This window comes from Anopheles arabiensis, chromosome 3, assembly GCF_016920715.1.
Source record: "Anopheles arabiensis isolate DONGOLA chromosome 3, AaraD3, whole genome shotgun sequence".
Taxonomy (NCBI): Eukaryota; Metazoa; Arthropoda; class Insecta; order Diptera; family Culicidae; genus Anopheles; species Anopheles arabiensis.
Genome location: NC_053518.1, coordinates 32964982 through 32989776, shown reverse-complemented (window position 1 = coordinate 32989776; position 24795 = coordinate 32964982). Strand labels below are relative to the sequence as shown.

The following is a 24795-nucleotide window of genomic DNA, read 5'->3' as shown; positions in this document are numbered from 1 at the left end:
AAGCTAATGTGACTGGTTTCTGGTGCCTGCCTGCGAACCTTAATGGCAAGCAAACAAATGGTGGCGTGTTACAATTAATAAGTGTACGCCAAATGAGAGTTGTCTTCCGGGCAATGCATCAAATTGGCATGCAACAGCGAAAGTATAACGCATCGAAGCAAGACCTTCACTGCTCTGGTAGACACACGGAGCGTGGGTGATACACATTTGTGATGTCTTCAAAGGTGGACAACAAACTGTGCCACAACGTGCTGTGAATGTTTTCAGCATTCGCTTAAAGAGACCGAAACGATTGTCCTGGCGCTAAATGAGCTCTTTCGCTTTGTGTGCGGTGGATGGTTTTTGCAGTGGCGTGTGTTTACTTTTACTCTTTACAACGAGCGGGCTCTAAATATTCGCCAAACTGCGCCAACCAACGCACCGAATGCACCAATATTGTCCGTAGCCGCTGTAGTGCGCTGTTACTCAGTGCGTCTGGGTCCTGTGTCCCATAAATCAAACCATATTCCACTGCCTGTGCTCCATCGCACCTTTGTTCCGGTTTTGTCTCGTTGCGATCGAAAGTTTTGTTGAACAAAAAAGAAAACAAAAAAAAAAACGCAAAAAAGGTTCTTCGCTTTTGTCCGCTCGAATAACCGTTGGCGCTTACCAGTTTTTTGGGCACGCTTGATCGTGCTATCGTCCGGAAGTTGGGCGTTTGAGTTGGCTGGTTGGTTTTCTGCAAGTGCTCTTGCTCCCCGTCACCGTTCCCTCTTTGTGTGTGTGTGTCGTGGGCTACCGGAAAACGTTAATGGTTCGTTACCTTGAGTTTTGACAGCTGCCGCTGTTGCTGCTGGCGGGGTGTTCTACGAGTCACGCCTTGCTCGTGGGGGACAAGGAACGCTATGGTACAACCATCCGCGGGTACACGATCGACCCGCCGGTGGGTTTTGAGAACGTCAGATTCGATTGGCAACCGGTAATAAGATGGCGTCGAGCGTCGTCAGGTCACACCTTACGTGACGTATCCGTGACCGACGGTGGTGGTGGTGTATGGGAGCTTGTTTTATTGTTTCTTTTCTCTCCCTCTCTCTCTCTCTTTCTCTCTATAACTGTTAGTGCGAAGTATCCATTGTGTGTGTGTGTGTGTGTGTGTGTGTGTGTGTGTGTGTGTGTGTGTGTGTGTGTGTGTTTGTGTGCCCTTTCGGTGCGCTTTCGTCAGTTGCGAATTCCAGGTCATCCATCCAGGCGCGTTGCATGTCAGCCGAACCTTAGCGTGGCACGTCCGGTTGGAAGGCACTTTGGGCGCCGGTATGCTGCTCTCTTCCTCCACCTTCTCATCTGCTAATGGGATTTTCGAATGAGCTTTGACGGGGCTTGGCTGGCTAGCTAGCTGGCGCCCTCCCGGACTAAACTCTATGTGAAGCAAACCTCACCTTCATGGTGGGGGGGGGGGGGGGCTGGCACCTTATTCTCACTCTGCAAAGTGCTAAAGGAACCTTACTTTTTGCGCTTAGTAGAAGGGCAAGGTGTGTGTCGATGCTGGTCATGGTTGACTGCTGTCATGGTTTGGTGTAGTGGTGTGCTCTATGGAGCGCACCCACGACTCCGATCCGACTTCCAGCTATTGTAAGTCTGCTTCTAACTCCGGCAAAATCCGAACCAACAGCTCCGTCCGGAGTTGGATTCGTTCCGACTCGGAGTTGTCTGGAGTTGGAGTTGTCTGGAGTCGGAGTTGTCTGGAGTCAGAGTTGTCTGGAGTCGGAGTTGTCTCGAGTCGGAGTTGTCCGGAGTCGTCCGAAATCGGCCGGAGTTGTCTGCAGTCACCTGGAGTCATCCGGAGTCGGTGTCTTGGTAAGCCGTTCAGAGTTGGGGCCATATTGAGTTGGACGGAGATGGCCGGAGACGGTTGGTGTAATGTTTTTATGGTCTGGTATTTCATCTCAGACTCCGACTACTGCTGACTGCGGTCAACTCAAACCGCTATTCTTAGAAGGAAATACCTGATTAACAATTACACGCGCAAAAGACGAAACAAAAACTTGACATGAAATGCCATCGGTGGACTCCGCTTGACTCCTGTCGACTCCGGACGACTATGGACGACTATGGACGACTCTGGACGACTCTGGACGACTCTGGACAACTCTGGACGACTCCGGACGACTCCGGACGATTCCGGACGACTACGGACGACTACGGACGACTACGGACGACTACGGACGACTACGGACGACTAGGGACGACTACGGACGACTACGGACGACTACGGACGACTACGGACGACTACGGACGACTACGGACGACTACGGACGACTACGGACGACTCCGGACGACTCCGGACGACTCCGGACGACTCCGGACGACTCCGGACGACTCCGGACGACTACTAACGACTACTAACGACTAAGGACGACTCCGGACGACTCCGGACGACTCCGGACGACTCCGGACGACTTCGGACGACTCTGGGAGATTCCGAATAATGCTCGATGGACATACCTTCTGGAGTCCGGGTCGAAATTTTCGGAGTCAGATCGGAGTCAACTATGGATTTTTACCTACTTTACCCATCACTAGTTTAGTGTATGCGTGTTTTTCTTGCCTAGAGGTGAGCATCGAAAGTAGTGCCAGGGATGAGGGTAGCCAGCGTGTCACTGGCAGCGCCTGGATTTAGCTCGCTGTAAGTCCATCCATTCTTGATGGAATTACGGTGGAAAATGAATCGTGCGGCGCGCTTAAAGGGCTTAGCAAAATGCTAATAGCCAAACCTGGAGGCAGCTCCTACTGGTGCTGCCTTTGTTTGGTTGGCAGTGTACTACTAGGTCAGGTTCGTTTAGCAGGTGGGTGCTTTTTTACTCGTTCTTTTGTTGTTTTGTGGTGAACTTGGCGAATGGTTTTTATTGATTTTATTGAAGAATGGGAGCTTGCATGGGTCATAGTAAGTCCGCTGTAGGTGTCGCGAATGAGCCAAATAAGACCGCCAAACCAACCGAAATTACTTAATGCGACCGATGATTGCACAGACGTCTATGCAGGGCAGTTTCAATTAAACACGTCAAATCCTTGGGATAATTTGGTAAAATGGTACCGAAAGTGCCGAAAGCGTATGCAAATCGGCCCGGTCTGGGTTTCATTAGTTGTACAGTTTTTGGGAATTAAGAAGTTAAGCTTCTCTTGTTGTTTTTTTCTTCTTTTTCCCAACACACTTTCTTGCCTGTGGGGTAACCTGCTTTTCATCTTAGCTTAGAATTATTTTCTTTTTTTTCGTGGGCCAACCTATGTGGGCAAATTCTTGGATAGACGAAGGTCGGTACAACAAAACCCTGCATGATGATGGTGCTCGGTATTTTCCAATTACGCTTAATTACGGCCGTCGAATTTGCTTGGTTGGGTTCTAAATGGTCTAAGTGTGTGTGTGCTTCCACTATGACGCGACTGTAGATCTTTGGTTTTTAGTTTCTCGTTTTCTCTCGCCCTTTCAGCAAAGAACGTTACACTTTTCTTGCCTTTCTGCTTCAAGATTTTCACACAGACTGTGTGTAATAAAAAGCCACCAAAAAAAAGGAAGTTTGCTTGCTCTCTAGCTGCCCTAGACGTGAACGTCTTTCTGCTCTCTCTTTGTGTGTGTGTGTTTTGAACCCTTTTGTGTCAATTTGCACCGTCGCTCGCAGCTGGACGGGCGTGAGAAGTTTGCAGCGGGGCGTAAATTGAATAATGAAATGATTAGTTATCCAAGAAGTTACACAATCGCAAGCAGACAAAAAAACGCCGTCCTTATGAACGAACGGAATTCCCAGTTCGTCATCATCCACGGTGGCTACAATCGCCGCACTTCCCAACAGAGTTCTTTCCATTCGTTCGCTTCTTTTTCTATTTTATCCCTTTTTCTTCTTATTCATTATAAATGATCAATGAGAATGATGTTCCTTTGTCTCGTGCCGGATCCTTAATGCATGCAGCAGTGTGTGTGTGTCTACGCTTGTCTTTCGCTAACGTCATCATTCCTTTCCCGGTGAAATGCACTGCGTTAAACGTCTGCACTTGAGAGCACCGAGAATGGCCTTACATCGTTCTGTGACAATTTCTCTCTCTCTTTATGCCGTTCCAGTTTGTGTCCGATTGTTGAGTTTGAAGGGGTGCAAAAACGATAGAGACGAGCCATTCTCGAGCAAGTAAGAAGAGCCACAGAGCAAAGAACGAAGGAAAGCAACGACGAACCTGTCACAACACTCTCTTTCGTTTCAAATCGAACCGTCTACCGGTGTCGTCTCTATTAGCTTTACAGCGGTTGTGGTTGGTGGGTGCTGGTGGCTATAAAAGCAGATTAAAGCTTAGGATTAGTGGTGGTGATCGATTCATGGCACCTTTCTATCCCTTTTTATCCCAACCAAAGGCAAACACAGGATGTGTGGGGCAACGATGATTGGCTTTGAAGCGCTTTGGCTTTCCTTCCAAGTTTTCTATGCTTCAATTGTGGCTTTGTTTTATTCAATGTTACTTCCATTGTTCCTCTTCATTTCACCCACTTCACCGATTAGCTGTTGTTTGCTCGTTCGTAAGTACAGTTTTATGCAATTATCGTTATGCCTGTTTGTGTCGCTGTGTGGGTCTTGTGTACCTTTCTCTCTCCCTCCACTTTTGCCATTTTAGTTTGTGTAAATCATCACTAAATTATTGTTTGCTGCCTGTTTTCCCGCATTTTCCCCTTCATTTTGGTCAGTGTGGATCTTTCGCCGAATCAAAATACCATGCCCAAGGCGCTTTTGTTATTTTTCGCAAGATACCAGTGCATTTTTTTAAACCATTTTCTGTCTAGCCCCTATGCAAACATACTCTTCTCGAAACTCCTACCTTCCCTGTGCAATGTGCACCAGCACAAAGAGGAGGTTTAGGATGGTCGGTGGCACCACACCTTCACAACACTTATCGCCGGCCACATGTGTTTGCTTTCGCGACCCACCACCACCCCACGAAAGCACGCTCATAGTCGCCTGTGGCTTTCTACTGCTGGTCGTCGCCATTGTTGGTTCTTCTCCACCGGTTCACCGGCTTTCTCTGTCTCGTCGTATAGAGTGTCCCGATAAGTTGCCGAATCCGCTTTCCACACCCTTGTCCGTTTGTTTTTGTAGCGGTCCTTTTTTTTGTTGGTGTGTTTGTGTGTGTTCACTGTTGTTCTGTTGGTTCTGTGGCGTGAACGCTGCATTCAGTAAGCTCTCAACCTCCCCGCATTATTGTGTTGTCGTAAGGGTTCGTCGTTTACTTAGCTAGTCGGCTTGATGTGACACGGGGCAGGTGAAGGGAGGGAGGAGTTTTTCGCGCTTCGTTTCGCGCGCTAAAAAGCCGTTGCCGGCGCGATATGGGTTGGTATTCTTTTCTATGTGTGTGAGTGTGTGTGCGCACACACGGGACCATAATTCCATGTTATTACAAAGGTTAATTTGCTATTACAATTAAAGGTCACGCGAGGTGAATTCTTCGGTTCGGTCGCTCTGCTTTTTTTTGTTCTTTGTCAGTTTTCCTCCCCACCTTGCATCCCATCACCAATACCGCGCCACCTGCTAGAGCTCGCTTGTGGCAAAGTATTACCAAGTCGTGATTTTTTCTTTGTTTCAACAGTGTGTGGGCTCAGGCTTTGCGTAGAATGGGATGTTATACTTCCTCCCCTTTAAAAAAAAAACAAACTTTCCAGTAAAGCAACTGCTTAAAAGTCGCTCAATTATAGGGAGTATACCACGCGGAGGTATATTATTTGCTCACACAATGGGTGTATGTAACACAACAAAAAACTGTAAATAACTATGCCCAACGATTATTATTTGCTCTCTAAAGAGGTGATGAATTGAAGGTGAGTTGGTTTTTACTTCAAACAGGCGATACGTATAATGGATTTGTTTGGATTGAATGTGGGGTTACCTTAAAAAAACATCATGCACTTCAACATTTATCTCATAATCCACCAGGCTGCTCCATCGAATGGAGTTGCCAACTTTCCCTTAATTTAATGTACCGTTTTGCACATATAAGGTTCTATATTTGAGCTCATTTATTTCACATTGTCTAACAATCATTTTTTTCTGTTTGTATTTGTTTTATTTATTTTTTGTTTGTGCAGAAAGAAACCCTTTCGGACGTACAGCTACACCTGGCGGCAGTGCGCGGTGACGAGATGCTGCTGAGACGTGTGTTGGACAGCGGCAAGGTGCACGTCGACTGCCGCGATGAGGTAAGTGAATCCAAAGCCTTCGGTGGTGACCTGGCGCCACGCGAGAAGCGGGCGTGAAATAATCCCACTTACAAACATAAATCAAAAAACCCCTTTGGGAAGCAGCTGGGAATGGGACCGACCGACGCATAAGCGGAAAATGTGGAACCGGCAAGACAGAAAGTCCGCGATGGAAGTCCGCGATGATGTGCCGTCCGCGTCGTTGTTTTGGAACGCTGTAACGCACAACACAATGGGCGGCCACTGTTCGTAGAGGATTAAAAATTGAGTGGAAAAATTAGTAAAGAGGGAAGTGGGTACGTGCGCAAGGTGTACCCCGCAGTTGGTGTTGCTTGTATTTTTGTTTTGTGGCTCCCTTTATTTCCGCAGCACGCGGGGAAATTGAAATTAGCAACACAGACACAAGACCGGACACAAGTCTTGTTAGCGCGGGAGGGCGTGAATGGTTGGTGGCCGCTGGAAAACAAACGCTTACCCACCACGAGCTGCAGGGGGAGAAGATGCAGGGGGAGAGAGGCTTGGGGTTTACGGTTTGTGCAATTTATAATCATTAGCGCTATCACTCACAATCACAATGTTGTTTTTTTGTTGTTGTCGTTATTGCTGCTCCTTCTCTTTCATTCGTACGTTTCCCTACCGGGTCCGGTTGATTTCTGTCACTCTGTCACGTTCCGGTTCCCTCTCTCCGATCACCCACCCACCCCTCCGGACCCCACCGGGACCACTATAGAGAGTAATAAATTTTCCATGGTGCAAACAGGGGGAAAAAACGAGCGCAGACAAAAAAATGCAACCAGGACTGGTCATATTTGAACCGCGCCTGCATGATGAACGAAGGGAAAAACAAGCACAGCACAAGCCCACCGTGCAACAAACCGTAGCGGAAAATGCGGTGGAAAAGCGCAATGATAAAGTGTTTAGTTTTTCACGCGAGCGGGTTCGCTGGCGCGCGCGCACGCTGCAACAGCCACTTCCGGTGTTTGCTTTTTTTACGCGCGACCGAGCGCCACCACCGCTCCGACTGCAGTTTAGAAATGGTTTTGTGTTTCCGCGTTGTTGGTGTTTGTTTATTTTTGCCATCCCGAGGTTTAGTGTTTTTATTTGCTTGTCGCTTTTTAAATGGCTCTCTTGCTCTCACACACACACATACACACTCGTAGGATCACTAATGCTTGATGCTGGGCGCAGGTGTCACACGCACATCTGTGCGTGGTTGGTGGTAGAAGAACCCTGCTGCCCCCTCGCTTTTAAACCAATGTTTGTCTATTGATGTTCGGTAGATTTATTAGTGACCGAGTAGTCAGTGACGCACACGCACGCAGGACACAGGTTTGGTTTGGGGTTTTTGGTGCAACAATGTTGTGCTCCTGGGTGAAGTGAAGGTGCAGAATGCAGCATTGGGTAAGCGGGACGAGGGGGGAGGCTAGTTGTTGAAACCGTCCCACAAACCCCAACTCCCCCGACTCAAAACTTCCTAATGATGAGAGCAGTACGGTACAAATTAAATGGATTTGTTTTTATAATTTTAGATATGCCGGGTGAGAGGGAACGTCCTAGTGATGTGCTCTCTAGTGAGCACATACTACTTCGATCCTACTTCAGTTATTGTTAGTCCAATTCCGACACTGGACATATCGGAAGCATTAATTACGGCTGAAGTTAGAGTTGTCTAGAGTCGTCCAGAGTCGTCCAGAGTCGACTAGAGTGAGCTAGAGTCGTCCAGAGTCGTCCAGAGTCGTCCAGAGTCGTCCAGAGTCGTCCAGAGTCGTCCAGAGTCGTCCAGAGTCGGCTAGACTTAGAATCTAAGTCATCCGGAGTCATCCAGAGTCATCCAGAGTCGGCTAGAGTTGAAGTCTGAGTTAACTGGACTCATCCGGAGTCCTCCGGAGTCATCCGGAGTCATCCGGAGTCATCCGGAGTCATCCGGAGTCATCCGGAGCTATCCGGAATCCGAGTTGTCCGGAATCCGAGTTGTCCGGAATCCGAGTTGTCCGGAATCCGAGTTGTCCGGAATCCGAGTTGTCCGGATTCCGAGTCGTCACCAGTCCGAGTCGTCAGCAGTCCGAGTCGTCCGGAGTCGAAGTCGTCCGGAGTCGAAGTCGCCCGGAGTTGGTCAGTATCAGGCCAGCATTTAATTTCGTAAAGTCTGTTTTTCGTCTTTTATTTGGCGCGTGCACTTCGTAAACAGCCCTTTTTTATAGAATTGCGCTTAGCCACGAAAGCATCTTTGCACCGGTCGTTTCCTTCCGCGACACTGATCGACACCCCGACTCCCGTCGACTTCAGCCGACTCCGATCGACTACGGTCGAGTCTGATTCCGGCCTTGGACTTTGGACTTTGGATTATTCCAACTTTGGATGACTTCAATTCCGTATGACTACGGACGACTTCGCCTCTGGACGACTTCGATTCGGAGGTCTCTGGATGACTTCGAACGTCTCCGGATGACTTTCGACGTCTCAGGATGACCCCGAGCGACTCCGAACGACACCTGACGGCCTAGACTCTGGACGACTCGGCCTGCAGACGACTCGGAATCTGCATGACTCTGACACCTGGTGACTCCGACTACGAATGACTTCAGATGACTCCAGATAATGCTGGTCGGACCTTCGAAACCTGTCGGGATTTACAGTTCCGGAGTCGACTCCGTATTTTTGCCAACTTCACCCATCACTAGAACAAGCAGATGGAAAAATTAGTTCAACTACATATATGTGTACCTCTTCCCTCACCCAAACGGCCTCGAATCAATCCAAAAAAGAGTGAAGTGGATTATGACATGATGAACAATTTTGGGAAACAAACAACGTGCCGTAGAGCTGGAAACAGTCGGACACAGTTCTCTAGCTTTCTGGCTAGCATTATTTGGATTTCGATTTTGAAGCTAGCGTTTAAATTGTGTGAGGTGTGGTGTGTGTAGAGCCCTCAAACACTCAAACCGATGCAGTTGCATGCATCCTAGTTTTCTCCTACCCTACTCTCTTCCCCGGGTGATGTCGTTTTGAGTCATTAATTTTTCAATATGGAAAATTTATCCAGTTTTTTATATGCTCTGCCTGTGCGCACACACTGTAGAAGTACTCTTTCAGTGCACAGCAACGCACACTACCACGTTCAATGCTCCCCCTGTGGCAGGCCGGTGTCATAATTTTTAGCAAATTTATTATGCACCATCGACTGCAAATGGGTGTGCTTTCGAGCACGCCGAGAGTGCACACTTGCTTGCTGTGGAACAAGCGTTTAGTTTTGTGCCATTTTTCCCAACCGTCAACCTTCTACACCTCCCTATTCTCCAGCTACAAATGAGAGGGGAACGAAAACGTGTGAGGCTTTTCTGGTTAGGAAATTATTTTGATAATTAAACAAATTGTTGAAATATGATGCAAAACTTTCGGGTTGACCGCAAAAACACACCCCGGTCTGCGTCAGTTGGAGTCGGGGTTTGTGGAAAAAGTAGGCGAACCCAGGTCATTCTGGCGCCATCAAATGAGCCTTTTGCTGGGTTGTGTGTTTGTGTTTTTGTGTGAAACACGTTAACTGTACCGACAGCAAACCTATTAGCACAAGGTGTGTGTGTGACTGCCTGTCTCTTGTTCCCCTAACTACTCAGAACACCCGGTAGCGGTTATTTGAAACGGTTCTTTTTTTTGTTTGGTGTAGAAATTTTGCAAAACAAAAAGTTCTGTACCAGCAGCAGCATAGTTTAGTTTCATTTCAATTAAGGTACAGTTTAGGTGAGTTGCGGACCATGTACAGACCGGAGGAGCTGTTCGCCGCTTGCGGTGTGTTGTACAGGCTTTGCATTGAATTGCTCGCCGGGGTCGTCGTCATGTTTCTGCTTCATTAATTGTAGCTAGGAGATTGATGTGTTTCGCAAAACGCGCAACACTCCTCCCGGAACATTCATCTACCATTTGGGCCCTTTTAGGGGCAGGAGAAGAGGAATCGTTATGCGTTGTGGGTAGCGAGGGTTTTTGCTCCGATTTCCCTTCCGGCGGTGGGTGGATTTCAGTTTTTCCCGACAAGTTGCACTTTTCGCTCGTGTCTCGCCCTCCGGGAGGGCAGGCGGCAGCTACAAACTGCAATTAATTGCACGAAACCTAGATTTAGTTTCGGAAGCTGAAATACAAGACAGCACATTTACAGACATTGCATTATTGTGGAAAATAGCGAGCGAGTTTTTAATTGTTTTTTTTTTTTTTTGAGAAGGGAAAAGCTGGCGGTTAGGGGAACGCTTTAGGGTTAGACTGGGAATGAGAGGCGCACAACAAATAAGCACTGGCCAGCATAAAATGTAAAACCCTCGTCGGCACAAGGGAGGGCACGCTCACCCCGACCAGGCAATTATAATAATAGTTTGTAAATACTGGTCAGTTGCCAGTGGCGCTGGAAAGGCAGTCTCTGGAAAGCTCGTCCCACACACAGCATCAATTGTTCGGTCGAAGCATTGCGTTGCGAGGCAGCCGTAGCATAGGTTGTGGCCGTATTTGCAGACAAAAAGGCTCCGAGACTACTGGGTATGACTTAATTCGTGCAATCTATTTGTTCGATATCATCGGTGCTGGTTCGTCGTTCGTGGTGTGCGGGTTGACAATCATCCAACCGAACAACAGGTAGACATGACCTTTAAGGAACTGTTCTTTACGTTGCTGCCCTGGCCCAGGGATAAGCCTGGGTCTATCGGGCGTAAAATGATGGAACGAGAAGAAGCTTTTGGTTAAGGATTTGGTGGCCGCTCGGAGTGGGTGATGGAGATGGAGATAAGTGTACATACGAAACCGCACACGGCTCTGCTGTGGCCCTGGTTTGTTGGTGGCTGAAGTGCATTCCCACAAACATGGTAAACACACAGGATCATTGACACACATACACACGGTTCATGTCGGCTGGTGTGGAACTGCAGTGAAGCTGAAGGCGCAATCACAATCAGCATATCATTGGCAGCGTCATAATAAAGTGCAGCCGGCGAGCGAGAGTGCATTCAGCCTCTGGGGGAAGTAGGCAGTGGCGATGGAGGCGGGCCGCCTACTATGTGTGTTTGTTCGGCCGCGCTGCTGTGCACTGGTCGGCCGGTCAGTCGTGTGCATTATTAGGCACCAACTAGGGCCCTGGCATCTCACACTACCTACTACCAGCACTGGTCAAAGAGTATTTGTCGAGCATTATTTATTAATTTAGTTGAAAATCGGCCTCATTGTTTAGCCCGAGCCGCTGGCAGGGCAGGTCCTTGGCTGACAGGACAGGCCAGGCGGGCCATTGTGGTGGGGTGGTGGCTTTTTCGTTGAATTCTATCTGCATTAGGAAATCTGGACTATGCACTCTCTCTCTCTCTGTGTTGGTGTATTTGTGCGTTATCGGATGCTTCATTGGGAAATTGCGTTTGCACACACAACAGATAGAGAGAGAGAGAGAGACGAAGGACGTACAGTGTTTGGAACAATTGATGCACAGTTTGAAAAGCCGATGGGAGGAATGGTGGCATCACACGGCGATTGGAGCCCGGGGAAGCCTCCCAGGAACCAGGTGCAGTGTGCGAAATGTTGGAGAAAGGTTTGGCAGAAGAAGGGCGGGAGTGGTGGTGGTGTGGTGCGATTGATCGTAACAAAATCATGCTGCCCGAAACCTCACTGTGCGCGTCCGCTGACTGTGCGCCCGAATGGTATGCAATTGTTTGTTCGCAAATGGTGGTTCGGAGGCAATGGGAAATGGATGGACGGCATCCAACACGAACGGTAAGCCACATTCATCCTTGTGTCCGTTCCCCCAGCTCCCCCCTCCCTTCCTAAAACACCACCGGAAGTGACACATAGCTCGAGGAGAGACCCCAGGTGGCTGTGTGTGTGTATGTGTGGGTATTGAATATGTGTTGGCTTGCTGCTGCTGTTACGTTTGCAGAAATGCAGGCGCCAACTAAATACTGCTACCATTCCTCCATTCCTCTGATCGTTGTTGTGGGTGGGTGAGTTCCTTTTGGTGCGTCCCATGCCACACCCCCCCATCCCTGTCTCGAAAGGGTCGGTTCGGTTTTAACCTCCACGGGATAGTTTGACCATTCGCAGCAAGGAAACCATGACGGGTGGGACTGAAGGTTCACAGCACACAGACCGGGCGCAACAGCGTCATCAACACATGTGGGTGTACCTGTGTGTGTGTGTGTGTGGTTATGGAATGAGAGTTTTTCAGCCAAGGACGATGGTGGTACACATACTCACACGCACATCAACTAGGCAAAACCGACAAACTCTCTGGAAACGACATTTTAATTTTAGTTATTGAAATATCGTCCTCCCTTTCGATGCGGGGGGGGGGGGAAGGGTGAGCAGTGGCTAGGAGGACGAGGAGTCCTGTTGCTTGCCACCACCTGTCGCTTTACCTTGCTGCACTCCCTCTTTCGCACTCCTTTTCGATCCATTTCACTTCCGTGCTCCGTCCGTGTTTGTGTGTAATGGAACGGCTCGAGCTGATGCTGCTGCTGCTGCGGCTGGGTGGGAAGCAAAACCCAGCCTGTGCTGTGTGGGGGAAGTTGGGATTGATTTTTCGAAGCTGCGGTCCCAGCCACGGGCTGTGGTTGTGTGCTGCTACCTGGGCAAGCCATTGCTGCCGCTGCTATTTTCAGCCCTCCTAAGGTGCAAGCAAGCTGTGTGAGTATGTGTTGTTTTTGTCCTGAAATGAAGTTGATTGTAGAATTCATTTGGTTTGAAGTGCAAGAACATGCACCACCCTGTGAGTATGTGTGTGTTTTTGTGCATGGTGGCGGTCATTGCTTTTTTACGTTTTTCCAATCGAGGTTTTTCCTCACCATATCAGCTGGAAATCGAATTTATTGCAATTCTCCTACCGCTCTGGTGGTTGGAGGGTCGTTCTTTTTTGTTTGGCTTTTTTTCTCCCCTTCCCATCCTTCCCCTTCCTCACCCTGTGCTATGGTCCGGGAAAAAAGGTGCACGCCGTTTGCTGTATGCTGGTCGCTGAACAACAGGGGCACCGTTTTCGGGGGGTGGGGGGGCAGGAAGTTTGGAACATAAAAAAGCAACAACAACAACAACACCACACAACAGTGCAACTGTGTGTGTGTGTGTGAAGTGGCACACAGTGGCGAGGGGTCAGCTTCGGTCAGAAATCACAATAAATCCTTTCGAAATCAAACGAGCGAATGAGAGGGGTGTTTTTTGGCGTCATTCGTTCCTGTTTATTTTTTTTGTCGTTTGTTTGGTCATGGGACAACAATAATAGTTCGAGCAATCGATCTCGCATAATTGGAACAAACAACACGCTCTCTCGCCGGTTTTGGGGGTGAGTACGGTTGTGCGGATTGTGTACGAGTGGTTGAGTTTATTTGAAATTGTGTTTTACCTCCGCGCTGTCCAGTCCACCCCTGGTTTGGGTTGGTTGTTGAAGAGCGGTTGTCTGAGTTTGTTTCTGGGTTGGGAGGGAGAGAGAGAGGGAAGGAGGTTAGATTCTGGTGTGTGAAGTGGTTTACCACTTTTGGGTTGAACGTTCAGATATTTGCTTTTTTTACACTTTTTTTGTTTTCCATAAAGTTTAAGAAGTCAAAAACTAAATTTGGTTTTGTCGTGGTGTTGTAGTTAACGATGATTTTTTGCATTTTTTTAAATATTGATTTTTAAATGATGTAAAAAATAGTTCGAATCTACTTCAATATTGTCATTTTTTCTCTCTGGCTTGAGATTTACGATGTTTAGCGCCTAAATGTATGCAAAAAGAAGATATAAATCATAAAAGCATTAATAAATGATTATTTTGCGCTTTGAAATAGCTGATGATAGGATTCCTATTGATGATGGCATGCTTTCAATTGGATTTATAATATTATTGCTATTCGAAAACTTATAGTGTAATTCATTACAGGAGCTAATTGCTACAATAAACCATAAAAGCACCGTTTTGTCTTGTGAATTGCAAACATTTAGGCGTTTATTTTATGTCGTATTTAGAAGAGCGTTGAATTAATCATGTTTCAGAGTCATAAATTAGTATAGCATTTAATTCGAGTCCCTCTCATCTTACCCACCCGGTTAGACTGCATGCGACGGACGATGGCCCATTTTCGCAACGCGCTTTACACAGGGGATAGAAAAAAACCCTTTGTAGAAAGCTAAACACACACAAGATCTTATCTAAACTTAATTTCTTTCCAATGTTTCCGCCTTTCGCTTGCTCGTTCCGATGACGTGTGCCCCCAGGGTGAAGCAAACCCCACGGTTCCAGGTGTTGACCTGGGCCCGGACCCTGCATTATTCATGGTGAAAGGATCACTTTTTTTTCGCTTTTTCTTCGACGGTTGCTTTTATGTGTCATCTTGGCTGCGGGAAAGAAAATTACCACCGACACAAGAATCACACCACACGCAAGACGAAGAAGAAGAAGCGTCCACAAAGAACACACGATGTCTTGCTCAGATCCGGCGGCCACCTGACCGGGCTGAATCACAGAACATCTTGATTTACTCGGGCTTGTTCATGGATGAAGATGGTGCAAATTTTTCCTTCCCATGCTCCTTCTGCTTTCTGCGAGCTCCTCCTCCGCTAAGAGTGTCGAGCGTTTGAGAAGAAGGCTTTTCTTTGCGACAGCTTTCCGACCATTTCTGGTTTTATGCGTCGCTGGTCACCGGCTCGGCTCATTTACGTTACGAGTAAGACGGTAAGACAAGGTGCATCGACTCAGGTGTGCATATCGTGCCTATGTAGGTATGTGCCCTCTCCCCTTTCTTAAGGGGCTCCAGAACTTGTCAGTGGGAGGGCGTGGGGCGGTGCAAAGAGGATTGGCAAAAGAGGGGTTTCTTTCTTTGCGCAGCGTTGAAAAGAATTCCCGATGCACCTGCAGATTTTCTGCATCAATAATAAAACACCATATCGAGGGCGGAATGGATGCGTACGTTTCAGCCACACACACACATGTGTGTGTGTATGCCTTTCATATGGAACTGATCCTTCTTTTGCCCCAGCTCATACACACTCGCTTTTTTCTCCCATTTAGTCCTTCCGGCTCCAGATCGTCGGTGCGTTCCCGGACGTTCATTTTAATCTTGAACACCGCTCACACTTGAATGTGCTATGTGGCATCGGGCTCAATGGGAGCATCTTAAAAAATAATTAAGGAAACAAGACCCCCTCCCCCTTAGCTACATTCGCTTGTCAGTCCTCTTTCTTCACCTTCGGCATACATCTGCGACGTGAGTGTGGAGGGAGTAGAAGTGTGTCCTTTGGAAGTCGTGTCGTGGCTGCTTTGTGTGTGTGTTTTAAGCAACACTTGGCGGGAGGTATATGTGGAGTTGGGGTAGAGTGTCACCACATTGCACCTCTCCTTAGGGACGATAGGGAACAGGCGGGCCCTGTTTTGACGTTACGAAACCATCCCGCTCGGGTCCGGAAGTTGCCGTAGGTAAGTGCGTAACCGTACCGACGGGTTGCGCTCTTCGTCCTGCGTAACTTTGTGCCTTCTTGTGCCGGTTAAACATCAACGCGTTTTGCTGAAGTTGCATTCAACGCACACCCTCACACACACACACATTAAGGGTAAAGATGTGCACCACCGAGATATGTAGGCTCTTGTACAGTAGGCTACGCATAACCCTCGTAATGTTGTACTCCGCCATGGGGATATATGGGTATTACACATACCTCTCTGTTTCTTCGACTGCACATTGGCATTGGAGTTGGAGTTTGCAAGGTATCAGAGAGCTGGGTGAGCCCCTAGCTACACAAAGAAGAAATGCAGGACGTTGAGCAAAGGGTATCAGGGATAGAAGTGGAAAGGCAAAGAAAAGCCAGTATTTGTTGCGGCCCAACCCGTGACTGGATCGATGTGCAGAACTCGAGGAAACGTTGTCGAGCCAGCCAGCCAAGACACATATCTAGGGGGCGAGCAAGAAGGAGGACGGGTTCTGTTGTTCCAATGGTGCTATGGTACCCCTTTTGTTGTCTTCCTTTCTGGTTGTTGGCCCAAAAGGCAGGGAAGCCCCGGGATAAACAGGGGGGATGCCTTACATGAATCGAGCTCTGGCGCTTGTGGGAGCTAATGTAGGCGAATTAGTAAGTATTGGGGGTAGCCTGGTATGTTGGCATGTTGTGCGTAAAAAATGGGCTCGTCGACTCGTCGGTGTGTGTGTGTGTTTTTCCCCCCTTTGACAACCTTGTTAAGAGAGGTAAAGCAAACCGTTAACAAGATAATGCTGCGGGTGCCAAATGCTTGACTTTGGGCGTTTTGTAGCGTAGCCTTCCCTTGATGACGCGTAAAAATGGCGCCTAAATGTAGGCAAATGGCAGCACAATCGTTACATTTTAATGCAATAGTGGCTCCACTTGGTACTCAACAAACAGTGAGGTTCGTACTAACCACTACTGTTTGAGGGAAAATTAGTAAACCTGTTTAAATGGGTCTCTAGCATGTTCTACACACCCTTTATTGCTCCACAAATGTATACCTGGTTGTCTGGAAATGCACTTCTTTAATAGAATAATCTCGGCCCGAACAAGTTGCACCTGCCAGAAGATCTGCCAACGGGGTGTGTGTGTCTGGGTTACGGCGTTTGCTACGAACCGCTCCGCAAACAATTTCCGGGTTCATTATGAGCGGAGCCAATTGAATTTGTCCCAAAAACCCCATTAAACCTGACCTACTACACCGGCGGCACCAGTGTTATTGGGGGTGGTATGACGGTGTTGCGCATGCATAGCTCCGTGGTAAAACCCCAAATTTTGGCTCCAGTGGAAGAATCCTGAGCTCTGTGGGGATGTCAGTTTGAGGGAAAAGTGTAGAACACACACACACCCACACACAACCTATAGAACCATCACCATGACAATTTCCACGCCAGCAAGAGCACGCTCGACGCTCGCTTGGTTGGCATAAAAAGGAGGATGGCGCGCGGGTTTTATTGCTGCCAAATCGTGAAACTCGGCATGCGCTGAAAGTTTCCTTCTGGATCCGTTTCCTTGAGTGCAGTTTTGTCTTTATCCTGCTAGATGAGTGTGGGGGAGATGAATGGATGGGGGGAGGGGGGGACTGGTAGGGCGCCATAAGAACCGGTGTCTCTCCCGTACCAATCGGCACACCACCCCCAACTCGCCACGATCAAAGCAAGAGCGCGGGGTGTGGTGTAAGCTTTTTTGAAGTGCCAGCGCGAAACTTTTCCTGCGCGCCGATAACGAGCTTATCAAGTTGGATGTTGAGAGGGGGGGGGGTGGTATGGAAAAACCCCTCCAAGTGTGCGTTTCCTTTTTCCGCCCAGGATTTTTCCCCGTTTCGGTGCCTTCGTCGTTTTTTCGTCAGCGGTCTGCATGAATTAAGAGTTGTGAACGATGACGGCGCGCCCACCGTCAAATGCATAACTACCCCCATCCGTTGGCTTGTTCTCGCTCTCCCTCGTGTTTGTTGTGGTGGAATGTTTGTGGGGCCGTATGTGTGTCTGCGTGTATGTGCGTGTCTTATTTCTTTCAATTTTTCGTGCGCAGAGTGGGGTGAGGGAACCAACCTCAAGAACAAGGTGATTCTCATTTGCGCCCATCGCGCACCCGAGCATTATGCGCTACGGTGCGTACCTTTTTCTTCATTTGATGCGTGTGATTTGATGATGCTCATTGCGTGGAAGGGTATTTTTACCATGCCCTTTCCTTCCCCCGGCGCGCTGGTTTTTGTGGGAGTGGCGTTATGTGTGAAGCTGTGAGCGGTGGTGTGTGCTGTAAGGCATAAAAGGAAGTGCTTCTCGGTGTTCGGAGGGCGCTTTGGGGTTGTTCTGCTGCTGGGCTTTCTGGGATGTAAATTTTGCTTCATCAAAGTGTGACGCGTCTTGGAATCTGTCAAGTGTCACGACGATTTCAGATGTGTATGAGTGAGTGTGTTTTTTTCTCGCAACTAATGCTAATGGTGTGTTTGCTGTTAACCAACAAGATATCGCGTTCGAAAGAAATAATTAAAATGTTACGATGTGCGCTGATTTAATCACTAAGAGAGAAGTTTAAGGAATCATAAAACATGAGCAGCTGTAATACTCTATCTCTGGGGCCCTTCACGATTCTCGCCAGTTTTTTGTATGGAGTTTGACAGTTGGAGGCTGAAATCATGTAAACACTCCATACAAAACCACACATAAAACTAGCCTGCAATTTTCAGTCTGGATTATTCTAGCCTCAAAGAATTAGATTCGAGTACCTGCTCGAAAAATGGCAAAACAAGCTGGTGTCTACATTTATCCCAAGGTGTATTGAAGAGAATTGGTGATGAAATCTAGAATCAAAGTGTATGTAGGACCAGGTGGTCTCATAGTCTGTTTTTATAACCACATTTGAACATCACTTTTTGACAGAACGGGTGAAAACTTTTGCTCAAACAAGCTTTCTGGAGGCTTGACGAATACACAAAACACTCTAAAAATCTTCATTCAGAAACAGAAACGATAAAAATCATCCTTCTAAATTCATACACCTTGGGTTAGCCCACCTGTATATCATATCAACTTAGATAGCTGCTCGAAAACTGCTATAAAATGCAAACAGCTGACATTTCAGCCTACGAACTTAAAACGGAAAGGGTCCCTCTTGTAGATTTATATTGAAAATTGCTCTCACTTGCATATTGAATTTTACTCCTTAACTCTATCATCAAACCTACATGCTTTACGAAATCTTTTGATTGCACTTGCTGCGAATCGATGCGACCACAGTGTCTCACACACCCTTCGTCAGAAGGCGTCGACGCCCGGAAGTGCTTCGTTTTGTGCACAGGTTTTCAATTACACGCAAACACCAACCCGCACGGGCTGCAGGATATGTGCAGTTTGCTGATGCACCTCGTTAGACTGCATCCGCTGTGGTGTTTTGAGCGTGCGAGCAGTGAAGAGCGACCGAAGTGTGGTGCGTGTGTGGTGTCACCGTTGTCACAAACGACAACAAGGGGATGCCACATTTTATGCAAACTCCTGGCGTTGAGGTTCAACGACCTAATAAGGATAACTTTTACGCCTATTCGACAGGGCTGTAGGCAGACCAGTGTCGTGTCGTGGTTCTTTGTTGCGTGTTACAGTGGGAAGAAGCATTGCGCGCTGTATGCAGTGGCAGTTGCTCAAGCAGTCCATGTTTTTTTTTGGCGGGGTGAGTGTGAAAATTGTATGGTGCGAAAATGTGCGTGTGATGTGTGTATGTTGGACGACAAAAGGCGAGTCCTTTTTTATTCTGTGCACATTTGGGATGAATTAACTTTACGAGTTGGGCAGCGATTGAGTGGATGCACTTCACTCAGCCAACGTTGCATTCAGTGAAGGAAATCATAAATTTGTTGCATTTGTACAGGATGCAGCGTTGCTGATTTTTCGGAGCCGTTTGTTGCTTCCATTTTCTGTTATTTTCTCTGTTGTATTGCTCTTAATAAACAGAGAATTGCAGCTCAGAAGTCCAGCTGTGGCAAACTGGTGTGTGGATGCAAATATTTCTGCGCGTTGTTTTTTCTTGCTTGGTAAACTATTAATTCGCTGTGTGAAGTGTGTGTACCCCTGCGGGAAGGGTTACGTTGCTTTCCGTTAAGGTTTCAGGGCATCGTGCAGCAGCTCGATTGTTTGCGCCCTGAACCCGGCTCTTACGGGCGCATGTCGAGGGCAGATTTTTGAAGCAAAACTTCCCCATCATCGGCATGACCTTTGCCCGTTGCAACAAGGCAACAACACGCACGTGTTACGCTGCATTGTTCTTTGTCCGGTCTGGGAAGGACTTGAGAAAAACGGTCTCGCAAAAAAAAAAAAAAAAATGCCACGAGGGGGGGCACGATAGGGTGAAAAGTCGTGGACTTGAGAGCCCGTTCTACTGACCGTGCTCTCGTTGCTGCTGGACTGGGTGATGTTGCAAATGGTGTAGTAGCTCTCGTGTTGCACTCTCGAAACGCTTACGCTGGTGGTTTGTTAGGCTTCAGGGCGGTTTGCAAAAATGTTGGTTAGGGCTGGAAGGAGTGCTAACTATAAGATGGTTTACCCTGGTACGGTACGAGCTTTTTCCATTTCTAAATGCATTGCCCTTTGATGGGCTTGACGCTTATGGATTGCAGCACACGAACGATCGGTGTGAGTGTGGGACGCGAAGGAAGAAGTTTTCAGTTTTCCAGAGACCTCCAACCCTCGGTACGATTGATTCCGCACAGTTCCGAGGGAAAAGTTTTCAGTGATTTTTCCTAGAAAAAAAGGTTCGAGACGAGCAGAGCTACTGGAGCGATCGCACAACCCATTGGCACATAGCAGAGCTCACCTTAAAAGAGCCTGTTAAAGAGCCGCACAAACGAGCTTCAAATAAGCCAATTTAAGCGCCTAACAGTATGCAACTTGCAATGCAAAATAAGAGTTTCATGCTTGAAGCTGGTCCTTTTTGCATTTCACAAAAAAAGGATTTTGTCTCCTGGGCGTCTCTTCAAAGGAGGGTGGCATACGACAGGGTCCGACTTTGTTTCAATGTACTTTCCAATTGTTTCCAAAGCCCAACAGGGAGCAACTTTTTTTTTCGTTTGCTTTTTTGTGCATCCAGTCTCGTGGTGTCCGGTTTCAAAATCTTACACTCAATTCAATTCCGAACATTTACCCATTGAAGCATTTGCGCTGCGAACTTGGTGATGGTATGGTGTGGTGGCCGTAATCTCGAATGGATAAACTTTGCTCGGTACTTCTGGGTAAGGGACAGTTTTTCCCATTTCCAACGAAAGTAACCATACATTCAGTACCTTTCTTAATTCATGATTTGAGCGGCTGCATGCTGGTTGTTTGTGTTTTTTCAAACTTTGCTGCCGTTTCATCCCCAAAACGAAAGAGTTTTGGTACATATTTTTATCGCAATAATTGAATCAATGTTCGATCATTTGATTCTACTCATGCCGGTTTTACTCAAACGCACCAAAAACAGAATATGCCGCCTGTGTTCGATTATTGACGTCATATTTCCACCGTTTGAATAATGCTCCCGATCCGATTATAAAATATATTTAAAAAAAACTGTCATAAAAAATGCGACCCCGCGTCAACCCAATGTAAGTGGTTTTGGTTTGTAATTATGCGGCCAACCGCCGGTTTCGGTAGCTGGGTGAAATTTATGATTATTATTTTTTTCCTTCCTCATCCCCTTTTTCCGTTCCAAACACACGCACACGCTCACTTGTCAAATGTTAGCGTGATTGTGGGGTTGTATGTGTGTGTATTTTTTTCCCTCCTGTGCGCGAAAATAATGTATTCAACCTTAATCCGCTGGTGTGGTCAGGTCAGATTATCAATCACATATCCTGCCTGCAACCGACCAACCCTACTGCTGCTGCTGCCACTGCTGCCTTTTCGATATGTGTATGTGCCGCCATTATGCCGCCGAACGAGTGATGTGTAATCCAAACATATTAATTTGCAGGATTACTGATCACGTACGCTCATGCGGCGGGTGTGTGTGGATGGGTGTTATGCATTTCGAGTGCGTTATTGTAGTGCGCTGACCATGCGTATAAGAAATGTGCGGTGATAAAGAGTAGTAGCAGCAGCAGCATAACAGCACAATCATGAGCGGCCTGGGCCTAGGTATTATGTGTGATTGTTGTTAGCGGTGAACGGATGAACTGTTGTTATTGGTTGCTTTAGTTCCAATTAATGAATTGATTGTTTAGGTTATTTTTTAAACCCGGCAGAATGGGGGGGATCCCCGATGGGAGAGTGTGGAAGCATTATGGATTATTGCTTTTTATATGGAGCGGTTTGTAATTGGTGGGAAGCGAGAGAGAATGCCCGGTGCGTGATTAAAATGTGGACTTTATTTAAAAATCCAATTGTTTGTACGCTGGCCATTTTAGTGCTCCCGGTGTTGCTGCGGTGTTTAAAGCATTGTATGTTAGATGGGTTTTGTTGGGACTGGGACACACAGCATTTACCGTAAAGCGGTGCAAAAAAGTGGTAGATAAAAGCTTTTTCAAACTTTGAATTGATTAATCGATAAACTATTATTGAAGCAGAAATGAATTTGTTATTTGGTTTGCTCAATATATCTACTTCATAAAACAGTCGAATGTTCGAAAAAAAAAAAGATAAAGAATAACGTTTGCATTTAAAAATGGTCAAACATTGGCGATTGTTCATGGGTTTATCTTTACCTGCACCATATTTGACACCTTTATCTGTCGAGCTCTAACCGTGAAGGCCAAAAAAGTAAAGAAAACTTCGTTTAGAAGCGTGCGTGATCAAAGAACGGCACACCGTATCGTCTTTGCGGCACTTTGTGGACGTCGTATAAGCCTGTTCCGGCATCTACAACATATTGGCACTATTTAAAAACAGTCAGAGCATCGCAAAAAAGCCCTGAGTGATTTGTGTTTTCAAAGAAAGCTGAATATTAAAGCACGAGAGATATGTGGCTGCGTTTGCTTGCTGCAATGCAATGCTGCGATGCAACCGGCCAAAGAGTGAAATAGTACCTGAGGAAAATGCACAAACTTATCACGCTGGAGAAATCGCTCCCACTGGCTTCGCAGCGGCAAACAATTGCGCCGATAGTCAGTGCGTTCATTTTAGGCGAATTTCAAAATTAAATTTCGATACATTTCTGGACCAACATGATGCAAAAGCTCTACTTCAACTATATAGTCACACAACACTGAGGAGAAATTGATAAAAATCAAAGATAGAACTTTAAATATGCTTGCAAGCATGTCTTTCTCCGCCATGGCGAACATATCCGACAAGCAACGTCAGGCAGCTCGCAATGCCGTAGATGTATTGTTGCAAGTAAGCTTACATAATTACCTTTCAAGGGATGTTGATGCAAAGTTGGCGATATAATCCTCGATTTTTTTCTACAGCCAGCCGAAAAAAAATCCATTTTTTAAATGCAAACGTTAATAATTTAGTTCAATTCAAAACCCCTAATTCTTGTAGTAAAATTGTGGTTTAGGTATTGTGTTTAGAGCATTTACTTCAGCAAAATTGTCAACTAAAATACTGGTTTGTATTGCTATATTTTCCAGATTTAAATATATGGCTTTTACAGCCGTTGTCGCAAAATTTTGACTCCAACTCACCTATGATTGTCTCGAAAGCACTAGTTGTTGACAGCGTGTTACAATTTTGGCTATAAGGCATCAAGTTTTGACTGTGAGTCAATTGCTTTATTTACAATATTCCAAAATAATTAAAATTAACTTAAGTAGTTGAAATATCATTGATAGAATTCAAAATATAACAATTGTTATGTAAATTTTGGAAGTTTTAATCGAGTATAAAAAGATGGTATGTATTTTCAGGTGTAAACAATGGCTTTAGAATTTCAAAAATGTCTTTCTTTTGTTCTCAAAAAACAATGAAAATACACGGTTATATATATACACGGTTATTATAACATGATGTATATTTACAATTGTCAAACATTTGCTCAAACACCTTGTAAAATTGTCATGATTTCTACACGATTCAAAAATTGATGACTTACAGACAAAAATAGATGCATTAGATTCAACAATTGATGCGCACTGTCAGAAATGTATGCTTTAGAGTCAAACATTGATGCGCACTGTCGCACTGTGGCCTTAGAGCCACAATTTGGTGACAACGACTGTGAGTAAATACTCTTGTTTCCAGATCGAAGTGTGATTTCTTTGTCTGTCAAAGGGTTTAGCCTACAATTTACGTAAAATGTAAACGCACACGACGGTCAATAGGTGTACCTTTCTGTCAAATGTAAAAGGTAATTTTTTCTACTCTAATTGAAACATTTTTGTGTTAAATTGTTATTCAAACAGGAAAAAAAAACAAAACTGCGACAACATTTGCCAACAAAATTGAAACCAATCCTTTACCGGATTGTCCTTTCCAGCATTCTCCTGGAGGAGGGAACTATTAATTGACAAGTGGTAATTAAATGCGACACAACTGCAACTGCAAAGCGGAAAAAGGCAGACGGATTAGTGTGGCTGTCGTCGTTCAAGTGGTTGGCTATAATTTAACCATTCTTTACCTACCACGTAAACCAGGGCACAACTCTCAACAACTCAACGACTGGGCACCAGGGCAGACGTCTTGTGTGCTCTGTACAGGGTTTAAGAAATAAAATTACCACCCTCCAGTGTGGCACACAAGGAAAGTGGGGGTAAGCCTGAACAAATGCAGTGCAAAGGGGGGACGAGCGGAGTGTGTAAGGATTGAGTTTTATATTTTGCTGGCTGTACCTTGTTGTTGGCAGAAACAAAAGAAATGCAATCGTACTTACGCACATTACGCACCGGGGCCTGTGCGAAGCCACAACTGCACCGAGGGACTGCTGCTGCTGCTGCATTTTCTTCCCGCCGTGTGGGATAAGGCGTTAATGGGGGAGAAGAAAAAAAAAAGTCCTACCGAGTCTTAATGCGTTCCCTACACGCATTTGCGTACGTTGGAGAGGGGGAGGGGTGGCTGGGAAACTCTCCCATTCTTTCGACACTCGATCTTTTACGCCCCGGTAAGGATGTGTGTGCACGCGGTTGGATGTGTATATATGGGTTCGCTTTAGAGGCTTTCGTAAAGAAAAGGCTTCCTTCTTTGCTTCTTGCACCTTCTTCCAAACAGCGACGTACTCCAGCGTCTCAAAACTATTAT

General features: G+C 46.5%; 1 protein-coding gene across 3 annotated transcripts in view; it reads left to right on the top strand.

Moving 5' to 3' along the window:
• LOC120901910 (ankyrin repeat domain-containing protein 29) overlaps positions 1-24795 on the top strand; it is a 222822-nt gene that overhangs the window by 34266 nt on the left and 163761 nt on the right. For all 3 annotated transcript variants that reach the window (XM_040310273.1, XM_040310275.1, XM_040310274.1), the window contains exon 3: positions 6095-6205. In XM_040310273.1, the coding sequence (XP_040166207.1) occupies positions 6095-6205 (111 nt within the window). The remainder of the gene's footprint in view (positions 1-6094; positions 6206-24795) is intronic.